The 23,398-nt window shown below is 44.8% G+C and overlaps 1 protein-coding gene across 2 annotated transcripts in view; it reads left to right on the forward strand.

Annotated features, from left to right (window-relative positions):
- Nucleotides 1-23,398, forward strand: part of LOC147892169 (NAD-dependent malic enzyme 1, mitochondrial-like) — a 129,475-nt gene that overhangs the window by 99,680 nt on the left and 6,397 nt on the right. For both annotated transcript variants that reach the window (XR_015542419.1, XM_087388050.1), the window contains exons 7-9: nt 8,243-8,346; nt 8,449-8,532; nt 20,588-20,694. Coding sequence is in view for 1 of the 2 variants with exons in the window: in XM_087388050.1 (XP_087244176.1) it covers nt 8,243-8,346; nt 8,449-8,532; nt 20,588-20,694 (295 nt within the window). In the remaining variant the exon portion in view is untranslated. The remainder of the gene's footprint in view (nt 1-8,242; nt 8,347-8,448; nt 8,533-20,587; nt 20,695-23,398) is intronic.

The raw sequence follows: 23,398 nt of genomic DNA on the forward strand, positions 1-23,398 counted from the left end.
TGTGTGTGTATAGATAGATAGATAGATAGATAGAGAGAGAGAGAGAGAGAGAGAGAGAGAGAGAGCGAGAGCTTATTAAAGTCTTTGGAAGACCGATGGGTCTATGAGACTGTGAAAAACCTAGTACAAAACGAGCTATGAGGGTGGAGCTACTAAACGGGAAAGAAAGAAAGAAAGAAAGATATATTAGCATCCGCGGGAGGCCTCGCAGGCCTATGGGACAAAAGTGTGGAAACAAAGTAAACTCATATAAGCCACTGTGGGCTGGGGCAAAGGGCTTGCTAAGGTCCTTGCTGAGTATTAGAGAGAGAGAGAGAGAGAGAGAGAGAGAGAGAGAGATTATTAGAGTCTTCGGAAGACCGATGGGTCTATGAGACTATGAAAAACCTGGTACAAACGAGCTGTGGTAGTGGAGCTACTAAACGAGCATCCACACCAATGCAAAATGCAAAAATGCAAAATGGTAGTACTAAGTCCTAAGTACAACATAGTCATGTCGGTGGTTGACTATATATCAATCTCATCATCATCGTCATCATCATCATCATCATCATCGGCAGGACATCAGGGTGGATGAGGCAATGGGAGCATGAAATCGGCGAGAGTGTTGTCCGCCACTCAAAGGTGCAGCCCTAGCACGTTTCCTGTTTCGTAGCTTTGCGTCTAACCATGGCTATTGTGACCCCTGTCGGTCGTGCTCCGACTCTAAATAGGGAGGGGATGTCCTCAAGTGTGATTTGTGTGTCAACCCTGTGTCTGAGCTGTCGGGTCACAGGCTCCGGGTCATGGTCATGTGGAGGCCTTGTCTTGTGGGGGTCCATGTGATGTGGCTGAAAAAACTCCATGATAGAGCTTTGAGAGGGATCAACCAGGGAAAAAGTCTTCTCCTGTCTCCGTGCTCAAAGTATCCTCTCGCGGTGTCTGAGTACCTCATGAATGAAACTTGCCAAACATCGCTGGTCTGGGTAGGAGAGGTATCGGGACAAAATCCCATAGCTAACTCTGAAGAGGCAGTAGAAACGTCCTTGGATCTCATAGTAAACAAGACACCTGAAGATGAAGTGCTCCTCTGTCTCAACCTCCTGCATGTCACACAATGTGCATATGCGCCTCTCCTTGGGTAGTCGTCTGCTCTGCCGCTCTCGATACGAAGTCTATGTGAAGAGACCCGGAACCAAGAGAGATCCTCAGTGAGTGGGTAGGTAAATTTGCGTGTATATTGGTGGGTCAATGAAACCCTACGCTGTGATATGTAAGAAGTGATCTCTGTAGAAGCTAAGCTTCACTGGGAGTTCACTCAGTCCCAACCAGGTCCGAAATGTGTGTAGCTATAATAGATCCTCACGGATAACTTGGTTGACCTCGTGTGATAGGAGGGGAGAAAACGGAGCATCTATGGTGTACTGGAAGGGAGATAGTCTATCTATGTGGAGTCCCAGTCGCTCAAACCATCTCTCTGTGCGTGCATACTAGCACCTCTAGCACCTCTAGTCCCCTCCTGTTGTCATAGAACAGGACAGAGCTAGCCATGGTAACCTGCTACGCCCAGAGGTGTAATCACCATACTCCCTGACTCGGTACAGATACGTGATGACCTGAAATGCAGCATCTAGCTGTAATAGGGGTGACCCAAACTCAGCCTGAATGATCTGGTGAGGAACGGATGGCTTACGATGAATCATCCGTGATAACTAGAGAACCTGTAGCCGCTCCACATAGGCCCACTCTGTATCCGACAAGTCTGGCTCCCAACATGGGCTGCCGTACATCCCTGCTGGACGGACCAAGGAGTCAAAAAGCAACCCCTTGGTCCGTGGATCCTGAAAGTGCGAGCGGAAGCACTGCTTCTCTAGTCTGGCCAATGAAGCATATCCTTTGCTCAAGCGTGCCTGCATCGCAGGTCTCATAGTAAAGATGGCTCCGAAAAAGACAACCCCAAGATAAGTGTATGATGAAACTATCTCAACAGGTGACCCATCAAATGTGAACTGCTCTTGGCGCATGACGGCTCGAGATGTATTGAAGATCATAACCTTGGTTCTACCTAGGTTGACCTTCAAATCGTGAGACTCGCAAAAGGATTGTATTGTGTCAAGGTGTCTCTGGAGCCCCTCTGCTGAGGAGGACAAGAGAGCCACATCATCTGCGTAAAGCAATATCCGGATCAGCGTGCCTACAAGAGAGCATCCTACCCCACCTCCTGTTTGCATCACTATCTCAAGCTCGTCAATGTAGAGACCAAACAAGATAGGTGATAATGGACACCCTTGTTTGACCCCGATAGTGCTCATGATCTCGTATGTCTACTCAGATCTTGCCCGGACTCTGCTTGAAACTCTCTCGTAAAGTGCCATGACAGCCCAAATGATCTCCTGGTCATAACCCAAATCGTGTAGGCACCGTATGAGGCGGGCTCTCGGAACCGTGTCAAATGCCTTGCGGGAATCCACAAAGCAACAATAAACCCTTTGCTTTCGTGCCCTCGCCTCCTCGATGATACATTTGAGCGTGAGAATGTGGTCCATGGTTCCATGATCACGCTGGAATCCGGCTTGTCCTGCTGCTCTAAATCCTCGACACTTCGTAAATCTACTGACCTTGGAATCAAGTACTGATGCATAAATCTTGGACATGACATGTCCAATCATAATGGTCATGTAGTTCTCTGGGCTCATGGGATCCCATGCCTTGTGGATGGGTGAGATAGTGTTAATGGTCAAGGTGCATGGAAACCCCAAATAAACAAACTTCATTAAAGAGCTTTGCTAAGATCGAGGCTAGGAGGTTAATCCCATATGCAATGAACTCAGTGCATAGCTCCTCATGATCCTTCGCTCGGCCGTTACGAAGTTTCATTATGGCATCTTTTACCCCCCCCCGTCCCCTAGTGAAGAGGGGCAGGACGTGGGGTGTGGCATATGTGAGAGGGTTAGGGATTGGCTGATTTGGAATGTCATAAAGTGTGCGTGCAGAATCAAACCAGATTTAAGTGTCAGTGAGTGGTGAGGGGGACCGTCCCTCTAGAAATTTCCGCCAAAAGTCCTTAGAGTTATTACTAAACAAAACGTTCAGTAGCTCCTCCTCATTCCGGCGAACAAAGTCTAGTTTCTTTCTGTGTACCAGTCGACGGTACTCGCGTAGCGTCTTTGGTTCGCTCGGAAGATTGTTTTTGGTTTCGAATTTGAGTTGACGGTGTAAAGCCTTACACTCATCATCGTACCAACTATTACAGGGTACGGTCCCAGGGGGTGGTGGACGGGGGAAGCGGGTGGTGTGGGGGAAAGCGTTAAGGGTAGCCTCGTGTAGTGAGTGGGTGATCAGGGTAGCACGATCCTCTAATAGGGGTATGAAGTGAATATAAGTGAGAAGCATGTACATACGGCTAGAGTAAGTAGGTGAGTGATCGCGGTCAAAGCGTATATCATGGTAGGTGGAGTAAGAACTTAGTGGGGTAGAAGGTGCTGTGTGAGGGGGAGTGAAAATGCTAAAGAAAAGATAGGTATGATTAACCCCTAGAGGGAGAGGTGCTACGGTGAAGTCAGTGATGCGAGATGTGAAAACAGGGGATCCCATGATGTATTTAATAACGATGGAGCCTCCCCCATGTGGAAAGCACGTGAAATCATTTTAGGTGGGCCATTTGTCAAGACCATTATAGATGATGAGATCATGTCATCTTGCCGAGGTCTAATAGGGCCTGCCCATAAGATGTGAATGGACCTCGTCTGTTAGCCGAAACCTGTAGCATACTTGCCTCCTCAAGGTCAATGTCTGGCAGTAGAGTGGAATCATCCCTGAAGTCGAGGAGTGGTACTTGGCGGGCACCTGTTCTTGCATTGAAGTCCCCAACTAGGAGGACTTGTCCACGGCTAGAGAAGTCAACAATGGACTGATAAAGAGCTGCAAATGAAGATGTCTCATCCTCACCTTGAATATCTTTGGCGAAGTGGGAGGTCTCAGGGGGGAAGTATCAAACTGCAACAAACAGATCGCGGCTCCAAATAAACCTGGGATGTGCATCTCTCTGCTCTAGTCTCCAAAAGTGTGGATCTGAAAAGGACTACGACTCCACCTGACCCTCGAACTCCCTGTGTATCCCTCATCTCATCTCTGTCGACAAACTCCCATGTATACCTGCTGACAACTGGTAGTGGGCGCTCTAGACTCTGATGTGTCTATGTATAAAAGGCTATGTCGTGACCTGTATAGGATTCCGAGAAGCTCCGTGGTTCTGACCATAAGGTACCATTACAGTTTAAAATGGTGCAGGATAGGGTCTCGGATATCTGAGTCTCATAGACCCCGCCTATGTAGGTGAGGGGGTTGGTGCCCTACGGGGGCCTGTAAGAAGTCGTCCCTCTCGTACCACTATCCACTTCCCCTCCTTATGGGCGTGATCCCGTTGCTGCAACAAAGAGCATCTCTCCTCAACCTGTAGAGGGGTGAGGTCCTCATCCATGGAGATCGATGTGGCTGATCTCGAAGGACTGACCTGTGTCGTAAAGCTAAAAGTCGTACCTGAGTGTCATGGAACCGATATCAGGGGTCTCTCTTGATTGGGGTCTCTCCCCACCCGCCATGTCCCCTTGATCATGTGCTCAACCACACCCAGAGTAGCGGCCACGAAAGCAATCGCATCTGCCATTGGTGTAGCCTTAGTGCGTGGGATCCCGCGTACTCCGATGTTGAGAGCCTTACTGACTCTTTGTTGCTGCTCCATGAGGGTAGCCGAAACGGTTACCCTTGCGGGTTCTCGTTTGGCCATGTCAACCGATTTGGATGTCTCCTCATAACAGATTGCATGCTCACAATCTGTGCCTCGACAACCGAGGTACTCCACGGGACTATGTGTATGGCTGTGACCTTCTGTCGGAGCTCCGAGATATTCGATCTGAGTCTCTGAATGAGACCAGCCTACTCCCGAATGGCTCGAGCTTGCTCCTGTATGATGCGGCTCTGCTCCTGGTTGAAGTGGACCTTCTCTTGTGCGAAGCGTGTCAGCTCCATCTCGCGCTCACGAAAACTGTGTACCTCCATGGGCAAGGTCTCCCAGTCCTTTGGTGTGTCAGCCTACCCGTGTCCTAGTTGAAATTGTAATGGCTGTGACATGAAAGTATGGGGATGAGCCTGGAAGTTGGGCGGTGACTGGGTGAGCTGGGCGAGGTACGGAGATGATAGTGGAATGGATGAGGCAGTCCCAATGGGATGTGGGAGCGTGGGCTGACTGAGAGGGAGAGGGGAGAGAAAGGTTGAAGTGTAATGCGGAGCAGTGTATGACATCTTCGAAGTAGGTGTCATAAGTAGTGAGAGAGCTGTAACAGGAGAGGAAGGGAAGGAAGCAACCGGCGCCACGGGCATGAGTATGTCATTGATAGTGACAGTAGTTGTAGCTGGGGATGTGGAGGCTGTAGCTGAAACTAGTGTTGAATTGGAAGCTGAAGTCGAAAGTGAGGATGTAGAGGGAGCTGAGACTGGAATTGAGAGTGAAGTGGGTGATGAAGTCGAAGTAGAGATAGAGGGAGCTGAGGCTGGAACTGAGACTGAAGTGGGGGTTGAAGTCGAAGTAGAGATAGAGGCTGAAGATGAGGCTGAGGTGGGCCCCGCCTTTGCTTTGCTGTCAACCCCGAGTCCACTTCGGTTGTAGCGCATGTTCACATCCTCAAGTTTCAGTTGTGTCGATTGCTTTTTTTGGTGGTGGTTGTCGTTTCTTTTGGCTTTGTCCATCTCTTTCTTGGCTTTTCCCATTTCTTTGGACTGATTTGTGTCCCCTTGGTGCAGGTCTTAGTGCACGATCAGGAGCGGGAGCACAGGCTCCCCCCCCATGGGGGGAGGTACACCCAGGGTGGGAGGTGCAGGAGCGGGGCTGCAGGGCGGAGAGCTGCAGGGTGGAGAGGGGAGTTGCAGAGGCGGAAGGGCAACCGGAGGTGGAGAGGCAGCCGAGGGAGCTGAAACGGCGAAGGAAGGAGCTGCCGCGAGGGAGGCTGAGGTGGCAGAGGAGGGAGGGGTTGAGGCAAAGAGGGAGGGAGGGGCTGAGGCGGCGAAGGAGGGAGGGAGGGAGGCGGAGAGCCTAGGCTAAGGGATGGGGAGCCTAGACAGAGGAGCGGAGGGCTAGTGGGAGTGGGTGAGCGGCAGAGCGGGGGCAGCAGAGTTGGGGGGGGGGCTGCGGGGCAGCAGAGCGGGGAGCTGCAGGCTGGGCAGCAGGAGGAGCAGAAGCCAGGGTACGGGTGGGTGGAGTAGGAGCAGAGGGTAGTGAGCAGAAGCGGAGAGAGAGAGAGATTAACATCCTCGGAAGACCTCGCGGGCCTATGGGACAAAGTAAACCTCAAAAAAGATAGCTCATACAAGTCTCATGGGGCTGAAGAAGAAGCAAAAGCAAAGGGTACACTAAGGCCCTTTTTCTGAGTGCTATGCTAAAGTATGGAGCTCAAAAGCTCAAACAAAAAACTTAAATATAAGCTCAAATGTGAGCTGAGGTCTGAGACCTCGCGGGCCTATGGGACAAAGTACACCACAAAAAAGATAGCTCATACAAGCCTCATGGGGCTGAAGCAAAAGCAAAAGCAAAGGGTACACTAAGGCCCTTTTTCTGAGTGCTATGCTAAAGTACGGAGCTCAAAAGCTCAAACAAAAAAACTCAAATATAAGCTCAAATGTGAGCTGAGGTCTGAGACTCAGAAGCCAAAACCCAGCACCATGGTAGCTCTGCGATGTGCTGTGAAGATATCCCGGATCTGCATCTATCGAGCTGTCTTATCTCTAAAGGATTAACAATCTGCATGCCTTTAGTTGTTTGATCTAGAAATTTTGGCACTTTATTATAGAATCTTGGACGCCCTTTTTCAGGCAACGTCAAACTGCCGTTTCAGAATTGCATAAGTCTTTTGAATCCCCGGGAAGACTTCGGCACCTAATGCCAATAATATCCAGGACACATACTGTACCCTTGTAGAGTAGATAATCTTTGCAATATTATAGGTTGTCCAATTAAGCCCATCTTCACCAACCTTTGGTGTGCCACCATTTCCACCCGGCTTCTTAGTGAAATCCCCTTGATATATTGGACCCTCTCTTTAATTGCTTTCCATATTTTGGAACCAATCCATAGAGAATGTGAGGTCAATAGGTATAGGAAGTTTCTAAAGAAAGAGAAGGGTAGGGCACAAGGGAGAGGGTAGGAGGGATTTGGAGCTCAGGGATTTGCAGGAGGATGAAAACTGGGCACTCGCTAGGCTTTCCCCATGGCCATCCTTGTGTAAAATACCTTTCTATCTGCACATTTGTCCTAATCTAGAACAAACAGATGGAAGGCAACGAGCAGAGAAACCTGGATTATACTGAAAATGGAGGAATGGACGAGCGCGTATTTCAGAGACCTGAATGTATTGCAGGACATGAGGAAGTGATTCATGCATGTGAGAATTCTGATTAACGACTTAATGCCAAAGTCATTTGACAGCTTCTTGGAGCAGCCAGCCAAAGAAGCTCAGAACTACACCAAGGAGGCATTCAAATGATTTCAAAATACGATTTTCTAGAGTGATGTTTTGGTGCTGTAATTCTCATTTGACTATCCATTACAGAGCATTCCATTTTGCTACAGCTTCCAGTGACCTGCTTGTGTGCAAGTGAAGAGAGGAAATTCGAGAAAAGTAGAGAGGAAAAAGGTCTACAGGAGGAAAGATAAAAGGGTATGGTGTGGATAAGCACCCTAGACAGGGCAGTGAGGGGAGAGCAGGATCCTGATGCTTCTGGTTTTCTCCAAAAGTTGACGAGTTCTGTAAATAAGTTTGTTATATCATTATTACACCCAGCATCTTTTTAAGGCATTCAAGGCCATATTTGTAATTATTGGGACTCAAGGGCCTTGTTGAGTTTGCTGATTTTTTGGTTTTGTAGCGAAGTGCTGCAAATATTTTTAGTTCTATGTCCAGTTCTTGTGCAAGCTTTTTTGTGTGAGTTTGCATTGAGGTTTCCTTTGTTTTCAGAATTCTAACGGTCTATTAGTGGGTGGGAAACAATCTTGTTTCTAAAAATTATGGCTTGTCACTATTCTGATTTTCAGAATATTGGCAGGGCTCCACGCTTGCAACATAAATGAATGTATGGATTATCTGAATGTTTTAGGATGTGTGAATAATGACTTTCAAAAGCATTCTTTGCTGGTGCTGTGTCTTAAATTGGTTTAGCTGAAAGAGGGCTCTTTTCAACATAGCCATACTAACACATCCCGATCTTGATTCAGATCTGGGCCTGCAACATCCACGATTGGAGGGAGAGGAATATTTGAGTATCATTGATGAATTTATGGAGGCTGTGTATACACGTTGGCCTCATGTAATTGTCCAAGTAAGAAAAACTCCCTGGGGAAACATTTTTTCATGGAATGCACTTCCGTGCCCACATTGCATGCATCCTTGTTCTCATTTGATATGGGAAACATTTTTTCAGTTTGAAGATTTTCAAAGCAAATGGGCATTCGAACTTTTGGAGCGTTATCGGCATACCTGTCGGATGTTTAATGATGACATTCAGGTCTGTCAATATCTATGGCTAGCCAATTCGCACTAAATAAATCTGGATTATATAATGAATTAAATTGGATTGTGTCTCTCCTCAAAGAAGGACTTCTAGAACAGTAAATGGATTATGTAATGTCATCTTTGTCCATATTTCTTCTCTGAAAACCTTAATTAGTAGAAAAGCACAGAAATGATCATTATATCTAACAGGACTCTCCCACTCTGAGGATAGGGATTGAATAAAAAGAAATGAAAGTGACTAGCCCCCATATATCCCATGCATGTAGAAGTGCGTGTGCTGAAACATCTTCTTTTCTTTTGTAAGATTTAGATTATCTATTATAGCCATCTGCTTTACTGATTTTTGTCTATTACTTTGTCGAAATGGACAATCTAAGAACTTGCATGCTCCATCGCATTCAATGTTCAACCCGTGTTCTCTGGATCCATGCACGTCCTAGGTGGAGCTGCTTGGTTTTGCTGATCTAACTGGTTACCTTCTCCTTGACTGGATTTTGTTTGACCACACATATCATCTGTCTCCCATCGGGCACAGAGTGCAAGCGGATCTACTACTTTGTGTTTATGATTTATTTTGTATCTTTTATAGTGCTTCCATGTTTATGTATCCAAGCAGAACTTATGGGAAAACATTTCTAGCTACTTTGTGCTATGAAACTACACCAGGTTTTTTGCTGGTTTACAGATATCCAAGAGTGATACTAGAGCATGCGCTAACAGCCAGTGTCGCGGACTATACAACCAACGTCTTCCTCGATCCATGTGAATGTAAACAATACTTGTTGCACATGACACTTGGAACTTTTCCTAGGTCCCTCGTTACCTTGTCCCCAACCGAGCGCAAGGTGTAGACGATGTCCAGCGAGACATTACTAGGTTGGCTGCAGGTCGAGTTTGTTGTGCCTCATCACAAGGTTGTATCTCTCAACCCATAAACGTTAGGCTTTATACAAGCCATGGTCTCCAAGACGTCATCATCAATTAGGCGGTGACAAGAGAAACATATACTAAATACTAGAAAAGGGCTGGCACCTCATTTACTTCATCAACACATCTTGTAACAATCATAACTTCTACAACCCACACTGGAACAACGATCAAAGGAGGCTCTCGTACACAAGGAAGACTCCAGTCTAACGCAAAATAGGAGCACCACCCTTCTTCCAATCCCAGGGCACTCACAACCTTCTTCCACTACTAAACAACAATAGCTTTTGGACACCTGCACAACAAAACTAGGTCGCTTGTCGTAATCTGACATGTTTTCCCACAGATTTGGGCAGCGGCTTCTTCTGGAAAGTTGTAGATCCCAATTCTAGATTTCCAACAAAAAAAAACAGCTCCTAAATCCGAATTACGGATGAAAAGTTATGAGAAAAATAGTAATTACTACTTTTTTTGGGAGGCGCGCCCTGCTTTTCATACCTGCATTCCTCCATGCCTCCACTGGCCTATCTTCAACTAGTCCCACAATAAACAACTAGTTCCTATCTTCATGCAAATACGTATCTAGTTCTAACCATCAAAACGTAGCTAGTCCCTGCTATGCGTGATGAAGTTTATGGTTTTCAATCTTATGAGTGACTATCGTGAGATTGAAACTGCACTATGTTGTGTTTTTAGAGGATGAGTTTGGGAATGTTCCTGGATTCATCTAGGTATATGTGTAATGTCTCGTTGTTGAAATGTAGGCTCCAGTTGAAGTTGAAGCACATGGGGGCTCATGCAACCATTCATGTTAGTTGCATTTGACTCTGAAATGGACATGAGGCCGGGAGGCTGACCTTGTCAATGAGGTAGTGGATTCTCATCTACATGGCATAGCTTGTCTTGCCAAGCTTTTTGATTTGCTATCGTCTGGCTTCTCTCAAGTGGGGTGACAGACTGTTGTCACTAGTCCGATGGTAGTGATGCAAGTTTGGTCCAGCATTCCACTGTGTCCTACTGATGTACTTACATGCACTATGTTGTGTTTTTAGAGTATGAGTTTGGGAATGTTCCTGGATTCATCTAGGTATGTGGCTGATGTGTAAGCGGCGTTTCACATAAGTCTCTATCTCTGCACTATGCCATCGTTAGACCGACTGAGACTTACAAAAAGATGCCTCCAAACTTCCAATTGGTTTTTTTTTCCCCATGAAAGAGACTTCTAGTAAGTATGAAAGAAGACCGCAAGAGCAAGCTCAAAGTGGAAGTACATCATGCATGGCATGAACAAAAAGGCCACCCAGTACAAACTAGAACGAAACCAAGGAAGAGGTTGAAAGTGCCGCCTCAATCATGCTATGGACTTTGAGAAGAAGGGGAGGCATTCCCTATGGAAGATATCCCTCCTAGCAGAGGCTGCCCGGGAGCAACCCTGCATGGTCATTCATTAGAGTATGTTTGGTGTTAGTCCAAATACTGGCCATGGTATGAGAGGGATGGACTTGAGATCCATCCAATGCCTTTGTGCCTGTGGCTCTCAAGATATGCCATGCTACAATACTCACCAGTATCTCCCAGGAGGTATCCACAAAAGCATGCATTGGTCTGAAAGGGGAGAAAAGAACACCATCCAGAGAGCAATACTTAACTATGTTGTCGAATCAAGATAGCCCAAGAAGAGGCCCTGGAAGAGAAAGCGAAGCCATTGAGCCTTAGATCAAACAGAAGCGTGAAGGAGCAAAGGTACTGAAGATCCTAGTAATCCCCTTTCAAATAACCCTCGCTTGTCTGTAGTTTCATAAGAAATGATGAATCGATTCCTCGACAGACCTGCAAGACGAGGACAAGTATAGTCTGCCCTGAACTTGGACCTTCGCAGGTTCACTGCATTCCCTCCATGAATAGAAAGCCAAAAGAATAGATTGATTTTTCTAACCGTGAGGGATTTGCAGAGTCTCAGTCTCCTCCGAAAGACTCTCTACAAATCAGCAGAAGTATCAAAGTTCTCCCAGTGAGGGGCTCTGGATGGACTCCAACCTTGGCATTACTTACAGATAACGAAGGAAGGGGAGACTCTTCTCTTGATGCCCTGCATCAATTGACTCCCACTCTCCGTGTTCCCACTATAAAAACTTAATGGGGACTTCACCATAGAACCAAATCCTATGGACCCAAGAGAGTAAGACGTGGGTTCGGATCTAGGTGCCACTCTCAGTCCTTGCCATGCTTCACATACCCTATGATCCTAACAGGATGAAAGGGAATGCGCAAGAGAATATCATATGAAGATCTAGACAACTTGCCACGTGATTGAACATCAAAGACCAAGGCATCATCGTGTGCTTCTCGAAAGGCTATAACCTGAAGTGTAATGTATCAAAGACACCATCTCTTGATCACGAACCTCTATTCCTACATTGAATAGATCACGAGCGATGGCACTCAATTGTTCCACCCAGCCTACTCTCGTGGATCACAGATTTTCTTTTAATTCAATTCGTTCCATTGTTTTCCCATGCTTATCCACGAGACCCTCATTTCCCTAGATAGTTCTCCTTGCCAAATGTCATCATTTTAGCCTCTCCACTTGGTGCACCTTTTTACCCCCCTCTTGGGCACATTTAAGACCACTTGCCCCTTGGCATTATTGCACATTTAGGTGCACCTAGGCCTTAGCACTCAGAACTACCTAGTCAATGCCATATCACCCTCACCTAGGACCTTGGCAGTTACTTCTCTTGACCATTTCAATTATGCACATTAACTATTACAAAAGTTGGTCATCTAAGAGAAAATGCCCACCGATCTTTCCGAGGTCATGCTATCTCGGCTAGAGCATAACATTCCTTCCCTCTTCAAGCATCGGCGTCCTCGATGATGAAATCTGGGAACGCTCTCCGTAACTGGTATACGGATTCCCAGGTAGCTTCCGATAGAGGCTGACCATGCCATGCAACCAACACCGTGGGTATCTTCCGATTTCGTATTTGCATTGTTCCTCGGTCCAGGATTCTTGTTGGCTTGCGTCTTGCAATATCCTCTATCTCCTGAAACAAAACCACACCTTCGATTAGTGAGTCACCTGTATGCAAAAATTGCTTTAAGCGCGAAACATGAAAAACCGGGTGCACCTTACACCCCTGTGGCAATTCTAATTTATAGGCTACACTGCCTATTCTCTTTAGAATTAACCACGGCCCACAGTATCGAGGTGATAACTTAGCACACTCTCCTGAAGTCAACGACTTCAAGTGCGAAGGAACTTTGAGAAAAACTTTTTCTCCTTCCTTAAATACTCTTATAGACCGGTTTTCATCCGCATATACCTTGGCTCTATCCATAGCCTGGCGGATATTAGCTCTCGCAAGTGTTAGCATCTCCCGCATCTGAACTACAAAGTTCGCGGCACTAGGCACTTTCTGAGGTACTCCAACTATAGTTGGATTTGCTGGTCTATAACCATAGTTCAGTTCAAACGGACTGAACCCGGTAGAAGAATGTTTCCTATCATTGTAGGCAAACTCCAACAATGGCAACCACTTGTCCCATGTATGTTGCCTCAATGACACATATGCCCTCAGCATGTCCTCTAAAGTCTGGTTGACTCTCTCCGTCTGACCATCCATCTCAGGATGATCCCCACTACTCATTCCCAACTCAGTCCTTAGTGTCTCAAATACCACTGTCCAAAAATGACCGGTAAATCTGACATCTCGGTCTGACACTATGGATCTAGGCAATCCATGCAGACGAAATATATGTCTAATGAACAAATCCGCCACTTGCGGGGCACTAACAGACTCTCTAGTCGGAATGAAGTGAGCCATCTTGGTTAGACGATCAACCACCACAAGGATAGAATCATACCCTCCTTGTGTTGTAGGCAGTCCTACAATAAAGTCTATGGAAATGCTCTCCCACTTACTTGATGGTATCTCCAAGGGCTGTAAAAGTCCGGGTGGCTTCACCTGCTTGGCCTTGCTTACCTGACACGAGAAACACCGTGTCACATATTCATGAATATGCTTTTTCATCTTTGGCCAAAAGAAATCTCGCTTCACGAGATCATATGTCTTCTCGACTCCTGGATGTCCCGCACACGAGCTATCATGGCACTGTCGAATGACTCTTTGCCTGAGATCATTCTGACCAGGTACTACAACCTTGCCATTTCTAACTAGCATACCATCCCTTATGGTATATCTTGCATAAGTTTGGCCTTTTCTGGATGCTAGGTCATCCTTTTCACTTTCCCCGGGTTTTAACACATGAGCCTTAGGCCATAAGCTCTGGACAAACTCGTCCACTTTTTGAGTTTCTCTAATCTCGGTCATTAGAGCACTCTCTAATACCGTGAAACTCAGGTTGTGCATAATGCGAGACAACGCATCAGCAACCTTATTGTCTTTTCCTCTTCGGTACCGAATCGTTAGATTAAACTCCTGCATGAGCTCTGCCCACCTAGCTTGGCGGCCCCTCAAGTCAGGCTGTTTACAAAAATGTTTCAGAGTATCATGATCCACATCCACATAAAACTCTGAACCATACAAATAATGCCTCCATGTTTTTAAAGCATGGATAACAGCATACAACTCTAATTCATGAGTTGGCCAATTCCTTTGAGAGGGAGAAAGCTTCTTGCTTTCAAAGGCTACTGGCCTTCCCTCTTGAACGAGAACTGCTCCTACAGCAATGCCACTTGCATCGGTTTCCAGGAACAACGGTTTGCTTGTTTTATGGTGTTAAAACTTTCTTGTTGATTTTGTCCCCAAATAAAAGGTACTTTATCTGAGGTCAGATCAGTCAATGGCGATACTATTCCGGAATATCCTTTGATATGCCTTCTATAAAACTGGACAAATCCCAAGAATGATTGCAACACGCGGTCAAACTCTGAGGGATTGGCCAAGTTAGTATCGCAGCCACTTTCTTCGGATCCATTTCTACCCCCTGTGGAGTAATTATGAACCCTAAATATTCAAGCCTAACCATACACAGTATAGTTTTCTTCTTATTCACATAAAGACTGGCTTTCCTCAAAGTACTGAACACTATTCTTAAGTGTTCACGATGCTCAGTAACACTTTTACTGAATATTAGGATATCGTTAATAAAATGTACTACGAACTTTCCGATATACGGACGTAGCAAATCGTTCATAAGCATGACGAAGGTCGCTGGAGCATTGGTAAGTCCGAAGGGCATTACCAAAAACTCATAATGACCAAACCTGCTTCTGAAAGCGGTTTTATGCACATCCTCGGCTCTAATCCGGATTTGATGGTAGCCGCACTTAAGATCTATCTTGCTGAAAATCACGGCTCCATGTAATGCATCTAGCAAATCATCAATCCGAGGCATCGGATACCTGTGCTTAACAGTGATATTATTCAATGCTCTGTAATCTATACAGAGGCGAAACGTATCATCCTTTTTTTTCTTTAATATCACTGGCGAAGCAAAAGGTGAGAAACTTGGTTGAATCTGCCCCAACTTGAGGTATTCTTCCAGTTGTCTACGCACCTCCGCCTCTTCAGCAAAACTCATTCTATAGGGAGGTCTATTTACAGGTTCTGCCCCTGGGATCAGTTCAATCTTATGTTGAACTTTCCGCTCTGGAGGTAACCCAGAAGGTAGTTCATCCCTAAAACATTCAGAGAACTCCTCTGTTATAAAATTAGCCAGCTTGGCCATCTCACTACTTTGCGTAACATCAGTGCTAGCCGAAGGACCATCAACCGGCTCTACCGATGCTGTGCAAAGGAATAAAAACTCTACTTGAGCTTTTTTGATTTCCATCACGGAAACCAACGGTCCCTGAGGTATATCTTTTTCACCTCGCAAGACATAAAGCACATCATTCATCTTGAATTGATATACGTGCTTTTTCCAATCAATGGCTGGATTCTTCCTAGAATGCCACGCCATACCCAGGGCTATATCTGCATGAGCAAGCTTGGTCATTTCAAAATCAAGCTTCTCAGCATAGTCCTGAATCCGAAGCTCCAACTAGGTAACCCTTTGGTCCCATACTTCAGTTGAACTTTCATCTGTCATTCTGACTGTATATGCATAGTCAGATGGGCTTGTTTTTAACTTCAGCCTCTTCACGAGCTTGGAGTTAATCACATTGTGAGTTGACGCTGAGTCAAACAACACAATGACATCATGACTGGCCACTTACCCTTTCATTTTAATTAACTCCGTATCATTAAAGGCCGTATACCCCGTTGCTTCGGGCTTAGATAGGATGTTATCAGGTGCACTCGTCACGAACTTAGCAACAGATACACATAACAAACAAGGTACTAACCTCTGAGAAGGTCCCGCCAGTTGCATCTGCATATGTTCCGCATTGGGACTCTCCTGCATTTCCACATCGCATTCAGATATTATCATATTAGCCGTGCGACGGTCTTTATTCAGTGGACAATCCTTCCACTGATGTCGCTGAAGGCAGCCGAAGCACAATCCTTCTTTTCTAGCTTTCTCTTTTTGTTCAGGGGTCAACGAGGACTTTGACCAAGCCCGGGCTGCCATTGGAGTTATTTTCCTTTTCACCCCAACGGTGGTACTTGTTTTTACTGGTCCCTCAACCGGCTTTACCTGCTTGGTTTGGCCACTTGGCTGCGAGACACTTGTCTTTGAAACCCATTTCCTCTGAAATCCCCCTTTTTTCGGGTACTCATACTGAGTCCCTGCCTACACAAATCCACCAGATCTGCCTCTGGCATCCTCATAGTTCAGGGCTACTGCAATAGATTCATCTAATGTAGTCACATATTTAGCCCGAACTTCCATTTTGATTTTGTCGTTCAGTCCATAGATATAGTCTTTTAACTGAACTGACATAGGGAGAGGGTCTGTCATTTTCATGACACATTCCCTGAATTTGTCAGTGTACTCTGCCACTGACAGACTCCTCTGACGAAGATTTCTGTAAGCATCCCAAGCTCGGGAGTCTTCATCAGGTGGGAGAAAGTGTTTCTTGAATTCAGCTTTAAACCCTTCCCAGGTGGTTGGAGCAACTTGATCCTTCTGTTGCTTTATCCACCATCTGTCTGCTGCCTCAATAAACAGGTGTGTGGCCTCACGGATTTTCTTTAGATCTGGTCAATCACCGAGTACCGCTGTCGAAGGATCACCCAGGAACCTTCCGCTCCAATCCAGCCACGGACAGTCAACACCAAACAAAATTGCCCGTCCACCTGGTCCCTTCACGCACAGCCTTCGTCACTTGTCCCTTACTCTCTCAACAAGGCTCTGATACCAACTATCAAAGACACCTTCTCTTGATCACGAACCTCTATTCCTACGTTGAACAGATCACGGGCGATGGCACTCAATTGTTCCACCCAGCCTACTCTCGTGGATCACAGATTTTCTTTTAATTCAATTCGTTCCATTGTTTTTCTATGCTTATCCACGAGACCCTCATTTCCCTAGATAGTTTTCCTTGCCAAATGTCATCATTTTCGCCTCTCCACTTGGTGCACCTTTTTACCTCTTGGGCACATTTAAGACCACTTGCCCCTTGGCATTATTGCACATTTAGGTGCACCTAGGCCTTAGCACTCAGAACTACCTAGTCAATGCCATATCACCCTCACCTAGGACCTTGGCAGTTACTTCTCTTGACCATTTCAATCACGCACATTAACTATTACAAAAGTTGGTCATCTAAGAGAAAATGCCCACCGATCTTTCCGAGGTCTTGCTATCTCGGCTAGAGCATAACATAATGCTTGTCCTCGTGAAAGCCTCCATCCAAGTAGAACAAGCAACGGGCTTGCCATCAGTATCCACCCAATCTTCGGGCAAGGCTCCATCAATCCACTGAATTCTTCCTGCACTGCCTCTGAGGTGGCTTACCATTTGCTGTTTACGATCATCTGGGAAATTTTTTGAAAGCTTTCTGGGATTCTACAGAGGAGGCAGGGCCTCTCTCTCATTTAGACCACTGCATATAATGGGACTTGCCAAGTGGTCTGCCATGCTCATCAAGTAGGCTGCAAATCTATCTCTTCCAGAGAAGTGGGGGGAACTCTCTGAAGAGTATTTTTGAAGCTGTTCCAAGCTTTCAGAATAGCAGCCATAAGAGGAAAGGAGGGAGATTTGGGATGGGCTGAAGTAAAAATCTGCCTAGTACTGTCTACCCGATCTCCACCTCAAGGAGTACAAGATTGTATGCATCGAATAAGAAGTCCTTCCAAGGCTCTTGCCTAAGCTGTCCCCTAACCACAAACTTGCAAAGTAAGGCCTTGCACTTCAAGTCTAGCTCTATGATATTGAGACTCCTTGTGTGGGAAGGATCAAGGTCTCTCAAGCCACGTTGGCTGTAATATCTATTGTGCCATCCAGCCCAGTCCACAAAACGTTCCTTATAGGCCTCATGAGCTGAGCAATGCAATCTCTAGCTGCACTAGCAAGAGTAAACAAACCATGCCGTGGCCAATAAAATTGGATTGACGGCCACCACCCTGGAGGCAAGGTCTAGTTTGGCTAAACTCCAAAAAAGGAGTTTTCTGCTGATGCTCTCCAACAGTGGAGCAAACTGCTATGAAGAAGAGATACTCATACTAACCTGGCATCCTAAATATCTTACGGTCGCACCCCTCTAAATCTAAATAAATCCAAAGTCAGCTTCCCAATCTGGAGTGTCGTTGTCACTAATCCAAAAATCATTGGATTTGTTCCAATTAGTGTGTACACCAGCTTCTGTACAAAACAAATCCAATAAGAGTATGAGGAGTGGCATCCAAAAAAACAGCAGTGTCATTTGCCAACTCACAATCTAGGAGTTCCTCATTCTGTCTCAGGGAAGTCTCAGCCCAAAAATATCCAAACTAATTGCTTTCGCCATAATTTTATAAAAGTGCCCAAGAGAGTGATCAGCATCCATTGTGACAATTTCTGTACAACCCTCCTTTGGAATGAGGTGGATGAGACCCTCTGTGAGTGATTCAAGCATAGCACTAGAATCCCAAACACCCTACAGGCCTGCGGTAATGTGATCCCCAATTTGATCACAATGGGCAATAGAAAAAGATGGTGAAAGCCCATCCGAACACAGGCACGTGCCCTTATGAAGGCCAAGAAGTGCAGTCCTGAATTCCATATTGGTGAAAGGCGCATCTAGTGAGACCCTCATATCTGGTGTCACCAATGATGGAATATGATGGCAAACATGAAACTTGGCATCATCTCCAGCCGCTGGTGTATCCGGATCTGTTGCGAGAAGGGAGGCTTAAAAATCAGTAGCTATATGCAAGACGGACTCGAGATCTATCTGTTATACTCCATCTGAGTCAATAAGTTGTGTGACACTCTCTCTATTATGTCTCGGGTCATGAGTAGAGAAGTAATGCTTATTGCTCTACTACCCATCTGAGTCCAAGAAGACTCTCATGCATGAAAGGCATACTTTGCTCTTTGATCTAACAATGTATGCTGATGAGCCCTTGCTGCAGCAAGGCACTCTTGAATCTGGCCTTTTTCGCTCTTCCCTTTGTAGAGATGCCAATTGCTAGCGAAGACCATTTTCCTGCTTGAGAATCTCATGCATTCTAGTACTCACGACCAAATGAAAAAAATCAGTAATACCTACCACCTGTGAAGGGGACGTTACTCCACCCTGCATATGAGACACCAATCTCTCCTATGAGGCTCTTAAATCATCAAAACCACTGGAAAATGGTCAGAGGTAGACACCCCGGGAGAAATGCATACTGATCCACCTCTATTTAAAGCCCAATCGTCAACATAAAATCTATCAATGCATGCATGGATGGGCATCTGAGCCTTGAGGTCTCCTGTTCGACCATGAGAACAGGAGTGATTGAGACTAAGTGTGAAACTTATCATCCAACCAACACCTCTGCCACTCAATTGAACAGAAAGGCATCCCAGACTGATCTCTCCAAAGAATGAATGACTCCTCTCCACCTCCCTTCTTGTTTGAAGGCAATTACACCATGTTGAAGTTACCTCCAATAACCCATGTATTTGCAATGGGGGGTCAGATGAACTAGGTGGCCAGAAGCTATGGAGGAAGACGGAGAAGCAAGAATGAACGAGGAAAATGCATGGTGCCCCAATCTCGACAACAAAAAGCAAAAGAAGCTAGAAAGCTATGAAAATGAATTGAAAACCTAACAAACAGCTTTTAAGGTTTAATTAGTATAAATATACTTTAATTTATATAAATTAAAAATAACTTTCAACGTTCTAATAAAATCACCCCTCCCAAATAAAAAAAGAACTTTCCAAAACAAATTTCCCAAATAAAAAGAACTTTTAAAAAATTGTAGACCAAAATGCCATTTTGTCTAGAAGTGCCACGTTTCGTAGAAATGTTTCTCCTAGAATATTTTTGTTTGCGTTTTGAATTGACGAAGCACGTTTTTTGGTCACTATGTTGTGATGTGATTGGCATAAACCATGACTTAAATAGAGGTTTTGTAGTCTTTAATTTTCCGACTGTTGTGATCACTTTAGATGCTTTCTCAAATTTTCAGTAGTGACATGTGGTAATGTGTTACATACATGGGCATTACTGCAATGCTAGTATAAGTTGCAATCAAGGCTATAAGACAATGTTATACGAGACATGAAAGGACACAAAGCTCTCTACTTATTTATGTCACGTTGAACTTTATTGGCTCTAATGTTCATGCCGATTATCTAGTGATGGAAGGAATTCATCTTATACTTATTCCCGATTTCATAAATGGAGGTAAAGTTTTCAGCTGATACACCCTAAGGGGGTACATCTCCCTTGTTTTTCCTTTTGCTCAACAAGATGAATTTTCTTTGCAGCCTAAGTGTTGATTTGAAATAACTAGCAAAGACACATCTTAAAGAATGATTATTGAGTAGGTGCCCTTTTACTTTGATAGTCATATCGGTGTCTTTCCTCACTCGACATTTATTTATTTTCTCGTCACGAACACCGGCCTTGGGTAGAGGTGTCCGTTACTGGCCCCACCCCTTAGCTTTCTCGTTTTGTCTCAGTCTCATTGACCTTTGTTCTTTCGTAGACATTAATAACTAACTTCCTTTCTTTCTTTCTTTCTTTCTGAAAGGTTGATGATGTCTGTGAGCACATTTATTGCCTGCAGGGAACTGCTGGTGTAGCAGTGGCAGGACTTCTTGGAGCAGTGAGGGCTCAAGGATTGCCTATGTCAGAATTCGCAAAGCAAAAGATCGTAGTTGTTGGTGCTGGAAGGTGATTTCTTGTATTAAATTATCTTCTTTGTCTTGGATATGAACAGAAGAGTTATTTGTTACCTTGGCTTCCCTTTATTTTATTCAAACTTATGGCGATACCTTTTTGTAGCTATTTTGTGTTATCGAGGTTACTATCTCATAATTAAACTACTCATATAGTTGAACTACTCTTCATTGAACCCAGTTTATAGTGTTAATTGTTTTCTCGTTCTTAACTAGAAGTGCCTTGTGTAGAGGATACTGTTAGATGGCAAGCCATCAAGGAGGACTTCATCAGCTTTCAGAAACATAGTGCCGTCCTTGTTTCCCAACTAATAAGACGTAGCCTTGCTTTACCATTTCAGTATAGATCCTATGAATATACTTGTAAACACTCGTTGGCTTTGGCATTGTTGTCACGCTCACACATACAATAAATTGTAAATCTTGCAGTCTGTGTCCAGGTTGGAAATCGGTAACTGAGATATATCTTAATCTTTCCACATTTCTATATTGGTTTTAGGAAACTAGAAATTGGTAATCTAGCCTAAGGTAAGTCATGCCTCATAACGTATGTCGCTTCATCAGGGTAGAGCTGTCAAATTAATGGCTTTTAAGCAATATTTATAAAGGCCAGTCCTTTTGTAGCTTGTTCCTAAAACATGGGTCAAACACTTGTAGAAGTATTACCACTGGCCTATGGCCATTTGTGTGAGTATGGGCACTGCATGCCTAGAGATCAAATGGTGTGGGCAACCAGTAGACGACAAATAAAAGGGAAGCAAAACAAAACAGCACTATAGATAGACCATGACAAGAAAGTAACCAGCTCAAAAGTGACACAAGGCAGAGTGGATGCATGATCATGGAATCAGTTCACTCCATTCTTTTAGTATGCTTTGTTTTACAATTATGGTGATCTCATAGCCTTCGTGTGCCTTGAATGTGTCTCGACTTGTTTTCCTTTGTTCTCTCTCTGTATTTGTTCATCAGCTTGTTACCTCCATTTCATTGTAGTGTTGACAGCCCAAGGGCCACAAGATTATCGAAGATGATATGAATCACATTTGGAAAAATCCCAATGAGCTGATTAGGGTCAAGGTATGAATTGCCGCCATTTGGGAGATAGGTTTTGTTCTACCAAATGTACATTGTCCACTTTATTTCATGGGGACACATTTGTGTATAGCTTGCGTAGCCTAGAGCCCTCGATACAAGCTTCTCATTGAAAGTGGACAACAGCGTAGGTTGCATGGGGGATTGAATACCCAAGGGGTTTCTTGGCATACCAGGTAGTGAGGGATGGCTATCTTTGTAGACCTGATGACTTGCCATAGGCAATACTCCCTTAGATCATGACCATGGCAGATACAGTCGAGCCTAGAAGCTAACAGATGTGAACTACCATATCATAGATTTCATATTTAGCTCCATAGATAAGGAGTGCTAGCACTTTGGATCTGATGCTAGGCATGGGATGATACTAAGGCACGGCAAGGAGTTGCAAGTGTATTTGGGGCATCATTAGATTATCGATCACAACACTAGCATTTTCACACTTGGTCATTAGCACTAAATGAGAGGGATTTTACTATGCGACACATTTGTTCAAATTTTCAAGAGCTACTCATCAAGGAATGGAGGAAGACATGATCATATTCAAGAGTATTCAAGGTTTGAAGAGCGAGTCATAGATAGAGGATCATGCCTTCTTTAGACCAGTTCCACCCTAGTAGGACTTAACTTTGCACGTATTTCAAAGAATAATAGGACGGATTGTTACCATTCAGTTGATGGCCATGAATGTCAACTCGATTTGACAAGAAAACTGTGTTGTTGATACAGCACCTAGTGGATGTATCACTTATCGCTTGACAATAGAGACTTTTAACCACGAGAGGCTTCTCACTCTCTTTGCCCCCTTCTTGGCCAGCCATTCTTTGTGCCCTTGGGTTGATGTGTTGCTCTTTTGAATATTCATCTCATGCAAATATATAATCTAGTTGATGCTTATTTGTTGGAATATATGAGAGAAGCAGTTTAGCTCTCCCATGGTTCTCAACTACTCATCACGGAGGAATCGGTGGAGTTGAATCCTCAATCTCCTTTTGATCCCAAAAATATTAGCAAGCTCTCTCTCTCTCTCTCTCTCTCTCTCTCTCTCTCTCTCTCAATGTAACAATGACGTGATGCCATCCATGCATGTTCAGTCTCTCCAAAGCCAGTTGTGTGTACCATAGGACTGCTCCAGGACAGTGCAACCTGCTCTAGGTCAGCGCAGACCTGCTTCAAGGCTGTCCTAGGCCTCCATGCACTGTTCCAGGTCAAAGAATCCACCAAGATACTGTTTCGTGGATCCAAATCTTCATCGCGATCTGCACCATAAGCAATAGCCTACATGGGGCGTGCTGAGAAAACAGCTTGAGGTGAAACCAGCAGCAAGAATCAATCAAAAAGAGTGTTTGGAGTTGCCCAATGGCCCCAAGAACAACAAGAATGCTTTATGAATCTGTCTCATCCTGTCTGCAGCTGTCTAATTCTGCACCACCACCAAGTTTCAGAGATTGTATCTTTTGATTGCATCAGAAATTGAAAATGTTGAGCAGATGAATCACTTCTAGTCAAAGAAAACACGTCAGGCATTACAAGCAGAAATTTACTGAGAGAAATTGGGTTATCCAACCAGATTCACTGTAGATACAATATATGAAATATGTTTACTC

Source organism: Dipteris shenzhenensis, chromosome 17 (genome assembly GCF_047967505.1).
Source record: "Dipteris shenzhenensis isolate YYH24624 ecotype China chromosome 17, Dip_SZ_1.0, whole genome shotgun sequence".
Lineage (NCBI taxonomy): Eukaryota > Viridiplantae > Streptophyta > Polypodiopsida > Gleicheniales > Dipteridaceae > Dipteris > Dipteris shenzhenensis.